Consider the following 16,435-nt stretch of genomic DNA (forward strand, 5'->3'; position numbering starts at 1 on the left):
AAATATTTTTCTAAAAATGTTAACTGTAATTAACATAGCTGATAACTTCATTTTTTCTGCTAAATTCAGGCCAAGCTAACTATTTTTTTAAAAGGTAAAACTAGACAAGGAAAAAGCTTAAGAGATCTTTTTCAAGAAGACACATATTTTAATCAAAAAAGAAAACGAAAGAACTCTTCAACCATTACACTCTTTAATAATTTTTAAGGAACTTTAATTCTTTAAAATACTTGAATTTAAGGGTTTTCAATTCTGAAATCTATTATGTTATGGAAGAATTCTCAAATGACTTCTAAGGTTCCATCATGTGGTGTACATGCTTAGTATAATTTCCTACATGTAAGTGGAGATGCAACCTTTTAATATAATGGGCTAATCATATCCTTAAATAGATTATGACAGGTTGTGTCACATGGCAGTCACTTCCATGACTATGGTGTATGATATAAAAGTGGAGGGGGGTTTGAATTCAGAAAATTGAAAATATGAAAGGCTACGAAACAAGCCATGATAACGTTGTTCCCAGTGTATAACTAGCAAGCAAGAGTACAGAAGTGTTATTTGTCCAAACACAGGGAATTGAACTTAGTCTACAAAAGTGTAAAGTTAGACCTTTAGCATTTCTTGAATTTCTGGTTGATGGTAATGGTGGTAATATTTTAATTACGTACTTATTTTAAGTAAATCAGTTCACTCCTGTCTTCATGATTATATGCTCTCCTCACACTCGTTAGAATGGCTATCATCAACAAATCAACAAACAAGTGCTGGCAAGGAGGTGGAGAAAAAGGAACCCTCGTGCACTGCTGGTAGAAATGCAGACTGGTGCAACCACTGTGGAGAACCGTATGGAGTTTCCTCAAAAATTAAAAATGGATCTCCCCATTTGATCCAGTGATCCCATTTCTAGGAATATACCCCAAAAAAAACAGAAACACCGATCAGAAAGGATACCGTATTTTTCGGACCATAAGACGTACTTTTTTCCCCCCAGAAGTGGGGGGAAAAAGTCCCTGCGTCTTATGGTCCAAATATACAATAGCCTACACATATACTTTAAAAAAAAAGTTTTTTTACTTGCCCGGCTCTGTGTGCTCTGTGTGTGCTTGCCCGGCTCTAAAATGGTTCTAAATACTGCTGTTTACTTTACAGGGTTGATTACATGTGTTTATGACTGTGATGTTGGGTTTTAATGCACATAAAATATTTTAGGACACTATTTGTTTCAGAATCTTTTTTTCTTTCATTTCCCTTCTCTAAAAACTGGTGCGTCTTATGGTCCGAAAAATACGGTATATGCACCCCTATATTCATAGCAGCACAATTTACAACAACTAAGATTCAGAAACAGCCTAAGTGCCCTTCAGTAGATGAGTAGATTAAAAACTGTGGTGCAATCTCTCAATGGAATACTATTTCGTTGTAAAGAAGAAGAAACTTTTACCATTTGCAACAGCATGGATAGAACTGGAGAGCATTATGCTATGAGAAATAAGCCAGCCAGAGAAAAATAAATATCACATGATCTCACTCATGTGGGATATAATGATCAACATAATTTGATGAATAAGAATAGATTCAGAGACAAATTGCAGGGGAGATGGGGCATTAGAGAGCAACCAAAGGACTTGTATACATGTACCCTATATAATAAAAGAACAGGTGAATTGATCGTGCCTCTGCTAACCTCACTGCAAATCAGAAGAGAGTATGCAAATTAATCCAACAAAGATAGTGGTTAATTTGCATACACAGATGCTGAGCAGCCAAAAACATCCTTGGGACCCAGGCTGCTCCTATCCTGTAGGCCCACACTTAGGCCCTGAGCGGCAGGGGTCCCAGAACACCTCCCCTCCCCCGGCGCCAAGACAGTGCCCATGACATGGGACTGGCTGCTGGCCTCAGGGGCATGCAGAGACCCTGGTTGTTGCTGCCATATGTTCCGGGGTCCCTGCACACCCCCAGCCAGGAGCCCAAGATGCGAGGCTGGCTGCTGGCCTAGGAAGTGTGCCCTCCCCCCGCCATGTGGGGGGAACATGCCCCTAATTCAGTGGACACAATGCAGGGGTCCTCTGCCACATTAGCTGCAGAGAAAACACCTTTCCTTTGAAAAAAAAAAAAAAAAAAAAAAATATATATATATATATATATATATATATATATATTTTTTTTTTGCAGAGAAGAGGGGAGAGAGATAGACAGTGGGAAACATCAACGAAAGAAAAACATCCACCAGCTGCCTCCTGCACACTCCCCCTGGGGATGTGCCTCCAACCAAGGTATATGCCCTTAACAGGAATCAAACCTGGGACCTTCAGTCTGCAGGCCCTCGGTCTATCCACTGAGCCAAATCGGTTAGAGAGGAAACACTTTTCTGACAGCTCACTGGCTAAGCTCCCTGTACACCACTGGCAGTGTTCTTGGTAACTTGGGTTATAAGAATCCAAGAAGGTGATCCACCTCACTCCTGGAGGAAAAAAACAAAAGTTCACTGCTGGAGGGGCTAAGAAATGTCATATCCTGCCCTGGTGGGTTTGGCTCAGTGGAGAGACCCTTAGCCTGTCAACTGCAGGATCCGGGTTCGATTATGATCAAGGGCATGTACCTAGTAACAGGCTCCTCCCTGTCTGGGGTCCAGATCAGGGCTCATGCAGGAGACAACCAATTGAAGTATTCCTCTCACATTGATGTTTCCCTCTGTCTCTTCCTCTCTATTCCATATTCTCTAAAAGTCAATGGAAATATATCCTAATGTGAGTAGGAACAAAGGGAGGGAGGAAAGGAGAAAAGAAGGGAGGTCATATTCTATGAAAGAAACATCTTGAAAATGCCTAAAGAAGGTTGTCATTTTTTCACAGTGAAGAGACGAGAGTCTGTGGTGGCTGGCAATGGCAGTAGCAGGAGGTGATGGGGGTGGCACCTTCCCCTGATCAGCCCGGTTGCCTCCCGCAAGTGGATGGCCAGACTTCGAGTTAAACCTGCTCCCTATGGGAGTGGGGGTTTGCCTGAGATGGGAATGGCTTGGTGGGGGAGACAATTGGGAGAAAGAAGACATATGTAAAACTTTAGACAATAATAATAAAAAAAAAATCTGGAAAAAAATAGAATATACTCATAAATAAAAGGAACAAATTATTAAAAAAAAAAAAAAAAAAAAAAAAAGGTGAGGTTAAAAAAAGATCCAAGGCTCCAATAAAGAAACCTGGATAACATCCTAATTTCAACTTTAAGAGACTGTGAGCAGAAAAACTAATTTAGCCCTGCCCAGCCTTCTTATCTATAGAAATTGTAAAGTAATAAGTGGATGTTCTTTCAAGCCACTAAAAATAAAATTTCTATGGCCTCTTCCATATACTATTATTTACTCCACCTTTTTATTTATTTTACTTATTTTTATTTTTTATATATTTTATTAACTTTTTTCAGAGAGGAAAGAAGAGGGAGAGAGTTAAAAACATACCCACAACCAAGGTATATGCCCTTGACCGGAATCAAACCTGGAACCCTTGAGTCCGCAGGTGGATGCTCTATCCACTGAACCAAACTGGTTAGGGCTCCCCACCCCCCCGTTTTTTTTTACTTATTTAATTTTTAAAAATATATTTATTGATTTTTTACGAAGGGAAACACAGAGAGCTAGGAACATCGATGAGAGAGTATCGATCAGCTGCCTCTTGCATACACTCCACTAAGGATATGCCCCAAAAAAGGTCCATGTCCTTGACCAGAATCGAACACGGGACCCTTCAGTCTGCAGGCTGACACTGAACCAAACCGGTTTCAGCCCCCTTTTTATTTTTATTTATTTTTAAAAATATATTTTTATTGATTTTGTACAGAGAGGAAGGGAGAGAGATAGAGAGCTAGAAACGTTGATAAGAGAGAAACATCGACCAGCTGCCTCTTGCACACCCCCTACCGGGATGTGCCCGCAAACAATGTACATGCCCTTGACCGGAATTGAACCCGGGACCTTTTAGTCCACAGACCGACGGACGCTCTACCACTGAGTCAAACCGGTTTCAGCCCCCTTTTTATTTTTAAAGTAAATAAAAGCCTATAGAAATCAACGATTTGTTGTAAGTGAACTCTGCATTACAAGCCCTCTTTATTAGAAATATTTTAGTTATTTATTTATTTAAAGTAGTAAATTAGTTACTCTTATCTTCATGATTATATGTTCTCCTTTTAGACAACAAAGTAACTCATTCCAAAATGTATCATATAATTCTGGTTTATTAATCTTTCTCATTTAGCTCTAGCCCAATTATGGTTCTCATTTCTCTCAAAAATAAATGGCAAAATAGGTTACTTATAAACTTTTGTTTACTTTAGAATACCATAGTAATTAAAGTTCTTTTAAAAATATTTGTGGAGAGAAACCAAGATGGCGGCATAAGGCAGACACCCGAATGCAGCCTACCACAACAAATTTGAATTTAGAACTGAAAAACGGGGGAAACATCACCCTGAAGCGCTGGACGGCTGGCTGAAGGGAGGCTCTGCCATCTGGGAAGGAGAGAGAAGGCACGCTGAACCTCAGGAACTGTGAAGGTGCGGAGAACTGTGCGCGGGAAAAGGCAGCCGCAGAGTTCAGAGTTCGCTGCAGGCTTGCTTGTGGAGAGGGCGGGTTGAGTTCCCTGCTGGCTTACTCCCTGCGCGCAGAGAGGGCAGACAGCTAATGCGCGGTTGGCTTTCTTGTTCGGGAGGAAAACAAAATCACCCTATTGCTCTGATAGATGGCCCAGACAGGGAGAGGCCAGACTGTCAGGCAGTGGGCAGAGATCTCTTGGAGGTGTGTGAAGCCAGCGGCCATTATTGCAGGACTCAGAAACCAGACTCTCGTAGGGAGGGGCTGAATAAAGCTTGTCTGCACCATTGGAGATTCCGTCCCATCCAAGCGGAGCACAGAAGCCCTTCCAGTGGCTAGCTTCCTCGTTTGCTGCCATAGGACTCTCCTAGGGAGGGGCAAACAGGAATCTAAAGCTTGTCTGCAACCAATTGTGCGGGATTCAACAAAGCTTGTCTGTGCCACCCCGAGACTCTGCCCCATTCAAGCGGAAAACAGAAACCCTCCTAGCTGAGACACTTCTGATCCTCATAGCCAATTGGCTTGGAGATCAGTGCTTCTCAGTGACACCAACAACAAGCAAGGCTTAACAACAAGACTGAACACATAGCCCACAAAGGGCTACACCAAGACTGTCCACCTCAGGTAACTGAGTGGATGACTCACTGAACCATATAGGATACCTTAGCACACAAAGCCACCCTACCAACTCAGGGAAGCAGTGAAAATGCCGAGACAAGGAAACAGATTACTAACAAAAGAAATTGAAGACAACAAGAGACTGGATATAGAGTTCAAAACCACACTTATAAGGTTTTTCAAGTATTTTCTAGAAAAGGTCGATAAGATCTATGAGGAGATGAAAAGGGATCAACAAGAAATAATAAGGAATCAACAAAAAATAATAAGGGATCAATAAGAAAAAAAGAATACATTGTCTGAAATAAAAAACATTATGGAGTCCTAAAAACAGAATGGAAGATCGCAAGAATCAAGTCAAAGATTTGGAACCAAAAGAGCCAGAAAATACTCCTCTGCAGAAGCAAGAAGACAAGAGAATCCAGAAGGTTGAAGATAATGTAAGAAACCTCTGGGACAACTTCAAGCGAACCAACATCAGAATTATGGGGGTCCCAGAAGATGAGAGAGAGCAAGATATCGAAAACATACAGAAAGAAATAGTGACAGAAAACTTCGCCCAACTGGGGAAAGAATTAGACTTACAAGTCCAGGAAGCGCACAGAACTCCAAACAAAAGGAATCCAAAGAAGACCACACCAAGACACATCATAATTAAAATTCCAAGAGCAAAAGACAAAGAGAGAATATTAAAAGCAGCAAGAGCAAAGCAGGCAGTTACCTATAAAGGAGCACCCATATGACTGTCAGCTGATTTCTCAACAGAAACCATGCAGGCCAGACGGGAATGGCAAGAAATATTCAAGGTGATGAATAGTAAGAACCTACAGCCAAAAATACTCTACCCAGCAAAGCTATCACTCAGAATCGAAGGCCAGATAAAGAGCTTCACTAATAAAAAAAAGCTAAAGGAGTTCATCACTGCCAAACCAGAATTATATGAATTGCTGAAGGGGGTTCTTTCGGAAAAGAAAGAAAATAAAGATAAAAACTTTGAACAACAAATACGTAACTATCAACAAGTAAATCTAAAATCCAAGGGAATTTAAAAAATCTGATGAACAATATTAACTGTTGAATATAATAGAATCAGAGCTATGGAAGGGGAGTGAACTGATGATTCTCAGGGAAAAGGGGAGAGGGGATGTGGGAAGAGACTGAACATAAACTGTGCACCTATGGATGAGGACAATGGGGGGTGGGGAAAGGGCAGAGGGTGGGGTGGGATCCTGGTGGAGGGGAGCAATGGATGGGAACGGAAATGTCATAATATGAACAATAAAGATTTATCAAAAAAATATTTCTGATAAAATATCAAATATTTACTGAAATATTCCCAGTGTTCTCAAGAGGCCAACTAATTTCACTATTTCTAGGAAAAATCAATAATACAGGAGAATTAGAAAGCATGGGTCCTGGCCAGTTTGGTTCAGAGAATACAGAGCATTGGCATGCAGACTGCAAGGTCCTAGGTTCAATTACCATCAAGAACACATGTCCCGGTTGTGGGTTTGATCCCCAGTGGGGGTATGCAGGAGGCAGCCAACCAATGATTCACTCTCATCATTGATATTTCTCTCTTTTCTGCCTTCCTGAAATCAATAAAAATATATATATATTTTTTTAAAAAGGAAGTATGAGACAGTCTCTTTCTGGATATAAATGATAAAAGCAGAAGAGTGGAAGTAAGAAACAGGTAATTATTTTAAAATTCCACACTTACTAAAATTTGTACTAAGCACTAACCTAAAAAACCCCCCGACAAATCTATTATTAAATTGACAGATAAATGGCATATAAAGTGTGGGATTGATATTGGCAGTGAGTCTCTTTTATCACATCCAATGGGCCTTACTTACTGCTACTCAGCACTTCTTCAACATGGGGGAAAAGAAGAAAAAATTAGAAAATCAGCCTGAAAAAAAAAAAAAAAAAATCAGCCTGAAAACAAGCTTTTAATAGAAATGAAAAGATGAAAGCTAAATAACTGCTGGCCTCTCCCAGAAAACATGTTTAACATAACCAACAAAAATGTTGGCTTCCGGCAGCGAGCACTTTAGGACCCGCATAGGGCGGGGCTGACAAAAGCCAAAGCTGCAGGCTCCACCCTGAAACCCCGTCCCATCTGTAACTTCGAAATGCAACAACAAAATAGATCACAAACGAAAGAAATGGAGGACAAAAAGCATCTGGATATAGAGTTCAAATCTACGCTTATAAGGTTTTTCAAGAATTTCCTAGAAAAGATGGATAAGGCCTATGAGGATATGAAAAGAGATCAACTAGAATTAATAAGGAGTAAACAAGAAATGATAAGGGATCAACAAGAAATAAAGAATACATTGTCTGAAATAAAAAATATTTTACAGAGTCCTAAAAACAGAAGGGAAGATCGCAAGAATCAAGTCAAAGATTTGGAACATAAAGAGCCAGAAGACATTCCTCCACAGAAGCTAGAAGGCAAGAGAATCCAGAAAATTGAAGATAATATAAGAAACCTCTGGGACAACTTCAAGCAAACTAACATCAGAATTATGGGGGTCCCAGAAGATGAGAGAGAGCAAGATATCGAAAACATACTGAAAGAATAGTGACAGAAAACTTCCCCCACCTGGTGAAAGAATTAGACTTACAAGTCCAGGAAGCACACAGAACTCCAAACAAAAGGAATCCAAAGAGGACCACACTGAGACACATCATTATTAAAATTCCAAGAGCAAAGGACAAAGACAGAATATTAAAAGAAGCAAGAGCAAAGAAGGTAGTAACCTATAAAGGAGCACCTATACGATTGTCAGCTGATTTCTCAACAGAAACCATGCAGGCCAGACGGGAATGGCAAGAAATATTCAAGGTGATGAATAGCAAGAACTTACAACCAAAAATAATCTACCCAGCAAAGCTATCACTCAGAATCGAAGGCCAGATAAAGAGCTTCACTAATAAAAAAAAGCTAAAGGAGTTCATCACTGCCAAACCAGAATTATATGAATTGCTGAAGGGGGTTCTTTCAGAAGAGAAAGTAAACAAAGATAAAAATTATGAACAACAAATACGTAACTATCAACAAGTGAATCTAAAAACCAAGGGAATTTAAAAAATCTGATGAACAATATTAACTGTTGAATATAATAGAATCAGAGGTATGGAAGGGAAGTGAACTGATGATTCTTGGGGAAAAGGGGATAGGGGATGTGGGAAGAGACTGAACATAAACTGTGCACCTATGGATGAGGACAATGGGGAGAGGGGAAAGGGCAGAGGGTGGGGTGGGAACCTGGTGGAGGAGAGCAATGGTGGGGGGAAAAAAGGAACATTTGTAATAATATGAACAATAAAAACTTATTAAAAAAAAAAATGTTGGCTCCTTCGTGCTTTGCATGTATGGCCTGAATAATCATATGGTTTTGATATGAAGTGCTGGGAATTATTTAGTTAACTGGAGAAACTTGATATAGATTATATATTGGGTCAGGACTATCCAGACTTTTTTCTGTTAATGGAGAAATTAGATATCTGAATTGAACAGTATGAAAATCAATAGTTCAAAATTTGAATTTCAATTCACTTAACTATGTAAGACTAGTGGCTACCACACAGAATAGTACTAGAAAATGGTATAATTTTAAAGTAAAACTTTTTTGTGATAGTCCTATTATTGTTATAAAATAAAAAGAACTTGTTCTTAGAAAATATATGTCAAAGCAATTAAGGTTGAAATCTCTCTGTAAGATATCTATAAGAAAGTCTTAAAAGTTAGGGGAAAATGTACATGTGTACAATGAGAAAGAAAATGCTAAAAATTAGTGACTCTGAATAAAAAAAGATGGAAATTTATGGATTTATGACATTTCTGTAAGTGTAACATTTTTTAATGGGAAAACCAAATGCTTCAATTTATTTATTTATTGTTTAAAAATATATTTTATTGATTTTTTAATAAATAAAATTTTTTTAAGGGAGAGAGATAGAGAGCTAGAAACGTTGATGAGAGAGAAACATCGACCAGCTGCCTCTTGCACACCCCCTACTGGAGATGTGCCTGCAACCAATGTACATGCCCTTGACTGGAGTCGAACCCGGGACCTTTCAGTCCGCAGACCGACACTCTACCGCTGAGCCAAACTGGTTTCGTCAAATGCTTCAATTTATTATCATTTTTTTTGTATATTGTAATGAAGTTTTAATCCAATAGTATTATCATTTATTACATTATACTAGCATCAGAAAACTAGAGACCAAAAGTCCTCACAAATAACCAGTCTATTGAATAATGTATAATATTACTCATTATCACCATACTAGAGTATGGAATTTTCAACAATAGCATACAGACTTAATTTGCTCTCATCACTAAAATTAAAACTTACTGTCAGATCGATCATGCTCTTCTACACAAAACAAAGAAAACTACAGTTACAAAAATGCCACAATTAACCTTCTACCTAAACCTACATATTATATAATCAATTATTTAATAAGCACAGTTTGAAGAAGTAAAAGGATTACAAATGAGGAAAAGCAGAGACATTAGAATAACTACTCAAGATTATGAATTTGATCCACTTGATATTAAAAGACTAAAACTCATACTAAACATAAAAACATTAATAATTTTTTAAAAACTTACCTTGGCCATCCTCTTTAAAGACCAATTCTCTTTTTTCAGATTCATTCTCATTCTTACCTCTACGCCTATTTTTACCTCCTTTACCTAGTTGAGTAAAAAAGTGAATAAAAAAAGTCAAATGTAATAATGTATATTTTACATTAAGGCCCATAAGTTTACAAAATCACTCAAGAGAAAAATAGAAAATATAATTTAAGTCACAGTATGACACAGAATTCTAAGATCTTTAAGTATTAACTTTATTTGGTTAACTTATCAGTTATACCGTATTTTTTTATTTTATTTATTTATTTTTTAAGTATATTTTATTGATTTTTCACAGAGAGGAAGGGAGAGAGATAGAAAGCTAGAAACATCCATAAGAGAATCATCAACCAGCTGCCTCCTGCACACCCACCACCGGGGATGTGCCCGCAACCAATGTACATGCCCTTGACTGGAATCGAACCTGGGACTTTTTGGTCCGCAGGCCGATGCAGTATTCACTGAGCCGAACTGGTTTCAGCATCAATTATACTTTAATGTGCCAAAGATTCCCTTGTAGTCTTTTACCGAATTAAACTATATATTAACCCTCTATCCTTTCAACATTTGTATTTGAATTTTTGGGACATAAAAGTATGTCTTATATAAACATAAATATCTATTACCAGAGAAAACTATTAACATCTTATAACCTATGCTTTCTAAGTAAAAATAGAACTCTTTTATAATCCACCAAATAATTTGTGCTAAATGTCTTTTGCTGTCAATATCCAGAAACTGAGACAGTTTAATGGTTAGAGTATATTTAATCCCTTAATTTGGTTAATTCCAATGTTTCATTGTTGTTAAATAATGCTAAATTAAAAGTTATTCCACAAAAAACTTCCAAAGGGTAAATTTACATAGAATTTCTGGGTTAAAGGTTGTTTTCACTTCTATCAGCTTTTGATAAGCTATACTACTTTTTATTCCCATCATCAAAGAAAAAATATTATTTAGTCCTCTGCTTTAATCACCATGCTAAGATATAAAGTAGTTAAAATTTTTCAGCATTCTCTTTTATTATACTTGAATGTATTTGGATGGTATAATTTTATTTCACTGTGAGACTTTCTACTGAATAATCAAGAAACTTGAGGTCTTCTCCATAGCATCTTATTTCTATTTCAGGAACTAAACCACAAAAAGTGGTCATTTACAATAAATAGGTGAAAGAGAAGCTGTGACTGGTAATAATAACTCTTGGAAGAACACAAAACAAAATGTTCACATCCCAAGCACACTTAAAAATGTGCAACGGGCCACTGTAAAGACAACATATATGTTCCTGAATGTATCTTCTAGGATGATCCTTTCAGGAGCAGTCTCCCACTGCTCTGTACTATAGAAAAAGGGATGTGGGCCTCCCCAAGTTCTCAATCCATCTAGATTCACTCTTATGCATTCTTAGGATACATCTAAACTGATATCCTAGAAGGGAAAGCCCTTAGTTTTATGCTAGATCCTTAGAGCAAGGATTATAGCCACTCTGCATACACGCATACACACACACACACACACACACACACACACACCAGAGTTTGGCCATTTCCATTTCTAAAGGAGTGGCAATTTTTAAATCTTTTTTTTTTTTAATTTTTTAATTTTATTGATATTTTATGAAGAGGAAGGGAGAGAGAGAGCGAGCTAGAAACGTTGAGAGAAACATTAACCAGCTGCCTCTCGCACACTCCCTACCATTGAGCCAAAATGGTTTCGGCAGGAGTGGCAATTTTAAAATTATATGTAATAATACCATTAAAGTGTAGGAGCATTTTATCCCAAATGCTACTCAAGAACAGATCAGAAGCCCTAACCAGTATGACTCACTGAATAGAGTGTCTGGTCACAGGTTTGATTCCGGTCAAGGGCATGTACCTTGGTTGTGAGCACATCCCCAGCAGGGGGCGTGCAGGAGGCAGCTGATCTATGTTTCTCTGATAGATGTTTCTAGCTCTCTAGCCTCCTCCCTTCCTCCCTGTAAAAAAAATAATAAAATCAATAAAATATATTTAAAACAAATGAAAAGAATAGACTAGAGGATGCTTTTTTTTTTCTGATTTGAAGACTGGTTTCTCAGATTTCTGAAGAAAACAAGCTGAATGATAATGAGCTCAAAACAATAACATATGGCCCAATGTATAAAGAAAAAATAATAGAAAAAGATAAAAAATGTCCTGTAAACCTCATCTCAAAAAATTTAGGACTTCTAAAAATTACAGACTGTTTTGACATACTGATTTAAAATATAAAAATTCAGAATGATTACCTCTAGAAAACGAGAGAGATTTGAGAGATGGACACAGGGGACTTTAAATGAATTTTTGTTGTAATTTTTAAATTCAGAAGTAAAAGTTCCAATTTATTATTATACCCATTATGTTTGTTGTGCCTTTAATATAAAAATGACTTGTCAGCCGAAACCGGTTTGGCTCAGTGGTAGAGTGTCGGTCTGCGGACTGAAAGGTCCCAGGTTCGATTCCAGTCAAGGGCATGTACATTAGTTGCAGGCACATCCCTGGTACGGGATGTGCAGGAGGCAGCTGGTCGATGTTTCTCTCTCATCGCCGTTTCTAGCTCTCTATCTCTCTTCCTTCCTCCTCTCTGTAAAGTATCAATAAAAAAATATATTTAAAAAAAAGTCACTTGTCAGTTTACCTGAATTAACCATTCACTACACAACCCATTATTGTCAAGTCATGTAATAGAATATACTTTAAAATCTGTCTTGAAAAAGTAAGATTGGAACAGATCATATAAAGTGTGTATTCTAATATTTCATCTTGTCCTCTTTCTAAAAGTAAACTAAATCAAAATTCACAATCTTTCCTAAACAAATCATATCTTTCTTGGGCATTTAGTCCTGAAGAACCAAGGGATAAACTTATTTACCCAAGAGTAGATTTGTACAGAGAAATAGCATCAACATTTATTAGACAGCTATTAAGTACCAACTTGTAGTAATACAATGTCCATAAAATAGGGCTATTCATTTTAGGGTATACAAATTAATGAATTATATACTTTAAAAGCCTTATCACTAGGTAAGATACCTTTTAATGTAATCTACATATATTCTGTGAATTAATTTTCAATTTTAGAGACTAGCAGAAAGCTAAAAGCATTTCTATCATATACTTAACAAAATAGTCTTAGTCTGTCCCAGAAATTAGCAGTAAATATTGGTACAAAAAGCATTTAGACAATTGGTTTGGGGGAACCAGACAACAGTGCACTGAATGCACAGAACTGGAACCAAGAACCGCTGGTGATATGTAGGAAGTGAAGAATTACTGGAGCCACTTCTGAAGCAGGAAAGGAGTACATAGGTAGGTCAGAGCCTAAGAATGAATTATTAAAGACTTCTTGTGGGCTGTGAAAAAAAGGCCGTTTCTTGTAAAAAACACATTCGCAGTTTGTACTTAGTTGCGTTTTTCTGGAGATATTATTAGGACACTTAAAATATCAGAACATCTCTGGTCTGTAAAAAGTTGCAGAATTTATTTTATAAATTAGTGTGCAAGTGTTTTTGGAAGGCAGCTATGCTAACCACTATACCACCAACGCCCCCGGAATCTAATTTTGGAAATTCTAAGTATTATAAATATGTTCTCCATTATGATGCTTTGTGAATGGTTTAAAGTCTTAGTAATATAAAAAAGCAGGCAGAAAATTTTACGCCACTTTTTTACTAGAAACGAAGGATGAAAACTCTGCCCAATATGTAACACATCTTTTAGAAAAGAGTTAAACTCTGTGAATGGCTGGAGTAAAGTGAATTTCCAAAAATTAAGCTAAGTATGTGACAAGAATTCGCATATTGTTAAGAGGGAGTATCTTCAACAACAGTTAACTGCCCATAAAGAAACCAGTGAAGCAGGAATTAATCCTTGAAAGCTAAAAACTTGGGAAATTTTAGTAATTCCTGAAAGGTCAGGTCTCACTACAGATCCTGTAGCGATACAGGAATCCCTACAAAAATGGCGTCGGCTCCAACCCAATGTGACTAAACGTCCCAGCTCTGCTCCCAGATCGCCCAACCGCAGAAGGAAAGGAAGACTGGTAAATACTGTTTGGTCCCGAATCAGAGCTGACACTGAACTGATACCGAGAATTACCTTTATTCTTGGGCATGATGGTGCCGGCTTTCTGGCGGTTCCAAAAGGCCCACGAGATGAAACAATCTCAGAAGTCGAGTGACACTGACGCAACTGAGTTTCACGCGATGCGGAGACGACCACGCTCCTACCTAAGCAAAAGGCGCCGCAGCCGCTGGCGTCATTTTTCCGCGCCTACTCTTGGGCCCGCCCCTCTTCTCGCTTCCTTCCTCTTCCTCATATTTTCCCTTCTTCTTAAGCGCCTGCGTACCAGAGTGATTGACACCTGTTAAAGCAAGAGAAGATCAAGTGATAATGGGATGAAGGGCTCAAGTAAATGAATCATTGGAAAGCCCCCGAGAGAATGAGGGAAAATAAAAAGCCGAGTCAACGATGAAGTACATGGAGCCTTGGCGTCCATGTTTCAGGGAGGATGAAATATTATCTCTAGCGACTGAAACGAGACATCTGCTTTGTAATAGTCCTATCTAGCAGTTCCTAGAAGTTGCTGATTCATCAGCTCTGACTTTTTACCTGAAATCGCTCAGCTAAACTTGCAATACTGATGAAGGGCAAAACACCCAATGTATAAGACGTTTGTTGCTACTTTTTCTTAATTTCCCTTTTTTATTTTCAAATTTAAATATGTTTTTATAATATTGTGTAAGTTTCTTCAATAAATTGTGTTTGGAGAAACAGGACAGATACATGTTAAAAGTTTAAACTAGATCAACTTATACCATACATAAGAATAAACCAAACGTATAAAATAATTAAATATAAGTCATGAAACTGAAAGTTTCAGCAGGCCAGGGTCACGCACCTATGACATAAGGCCATAATATATAAAAAAGATTTTACTTCCAACACCTGGGTGCAGGTGGGCTGAGACAAAGAAAGGCATCAGCCAAGAGAGCAAACAGATCAATTTTTATTAATCCTTGCTGGCTTCAAGCCACTCTTCTGATGTAAGGTTCTATCTAGTCCATCCTTGGTTCATTCAATACCAGGTGTCCGCTAGTTATCTGAGTTATGCTGTACTCAAGACTGCAAGCTTTCTTCAAGATATCTGCTAAGCACAGTAAGTCTTTCTCTGACACATTTTATTATTTTTAACCCTTTCAGAAACCATAAAAATCTTTAAAGAAACCATAGGCAACAAAATATCTGACATCTCTCCTATCAAAATGTTTTTTGTTTGTTTTTTAATCTCTCCTAGCAATATGTTTACTGATACATCTCCTAAAGCAAAGAAAATAAGCACATGGGACTATCTATATGTAAAAAACCTAAGCTGTAAAAAGGAAAGAACTCTTACCATTTGCAAGGGCATGGATAGACCTGAAGATTATTATACTAAGTGAAATAAGTTAGAGAGAGATAAATATCAATTACCTCATATATGGAATCTAATGAACAAAATAAGCTGTTGACCACAACAGATCCAGAGACATAGAAGCACAGAACAAACTGATTTCAGAGAGAAGTTAGGATGGGAAGTTAGGAAACAGTGATTAACTAGGGGACTTATATGCATAGTCCATAGATAAACAACAAAATTGTGATGTGTTGGTGGGCCATGTGCATGATGAAAGGGGTCAATGGGGGGTGTACAGGAAACAAAGAGGACATTTGAAATATTTTATTTAAAAATATATATTTTACTGATTTTTTTTTTAATTTTTTTTTTTTTTTTTTTTTTTTTTTTTTTTTTTTTTTTTTTTTTTACAGAGAGGAAGTGAGAGGGATAGAAATTTGCAAACATCAGTGAGAGAGAAAAACATTAATCAGCTGCCTCCTGCAACCAAGGAACATGCCCTTGGCCCTTGACCAGAATCGAACCTGGGACCTTTCAGTCAGCAGGCCTATCCACTGAGCCAAACCAGTTAGGGCAGTAATTTTTTAAAAAATAAATCTTCATTGTTTAGATTATTATAATTGTTCTTCTTTTTCCCCCATTGCTCCCCTCTACCCAGTTCCCATCACACTCTCTGACCTTACCCCTTCCCGCCACTGTCCTTATCCATAGGTGTCTTTCTTTCTTTCTTTCTTTCTTTCTTTCTTTCTTTCTTTCTTTCTTTCTTTCTTTCTTTCTTTCTTTCTTTCTTTCTTTCTTTCTTTCTTTCTCTCTCTCTCTCTCTCTCTCCCTCCCTCCCTCCCTCCCTCCCTCCCTCCCTCCCTCCCTCCCTCCCTTCCTTCTTTCCTTCCTTCCTTTCTTAAATACACCTATTGATTCTTCACAGAGAGGAAGAGAAAGGGATAGAGAGCTAGAAACATTGATGAGAGAGAACATCTATCAGCTGCCTCTTGCACACCCTCTACTGGGGATGTGACCACAACCAAGGTACATGCCCCTGACTAGAATTGAACCTGGGACTTTTCAGTCTGCAGGCTGACGCTCTATCCACTGAGCCAAACCAGTTTCAGCAGGTGTACGCTTTCTGTCCAATCTCTTCTCGCATGTCCCATACCCCT

At 37.9% G+C, this 16,435-nt stretch overlaps 1 protein-coding gene across 1 annotated transcript in view; it reads right to left on the reverse strand.

Annotated features, from left to right (window-relative positions):
* The window catches only part of LOC118718766 (eukaryotic translation initiation factor 1A, Y-chromosomal), a 43,458-nt gene extending 29,265 nt beyond the window's left edge, over nucleotides 1-14,193 (reverse strand). Inside the window, exons 1-2 of the mRNA XM_036437613.2 lie at nucleotides 13,982-14,193; nucleotides 9,840-9,923 (exon numbers count right to left, since the gene is read on the reverse strand). Of these exons, the coding sequence (XP_036293506.1) occupies nucleotides 9,840-9,923; nucleotides 13,982-13,997 (100 nt within the window). The 5' untranslated portion in view covers nucleotides 13,998-14,193. The remainder of the gene's footprint in view (nucleotides 1-9,839; nucleotides 9,924-13,981) is intronic.
* Between the last annotated feature and the right edge of the window lie 2,242 nt (nucleotides 14,194-16,435).

Source organism: Pipistrellus kuhlii, unplaced genomic scaffold (genome assembly GCF_014108245.1).
Source record: "Pipistrellus kuhlii isolate mPipKuh1 unplaced genomic scaffold, mPipKuh1.p scaffold_m20_p_144, whole genome shotgun sequence".
Lineage (NCBI taxonomy): Eukaryota > Metazoa > Chordata > Mammalia > Chiroptera > Vespertilionidae > Pipistrellus > Pipistrellus kuhlii.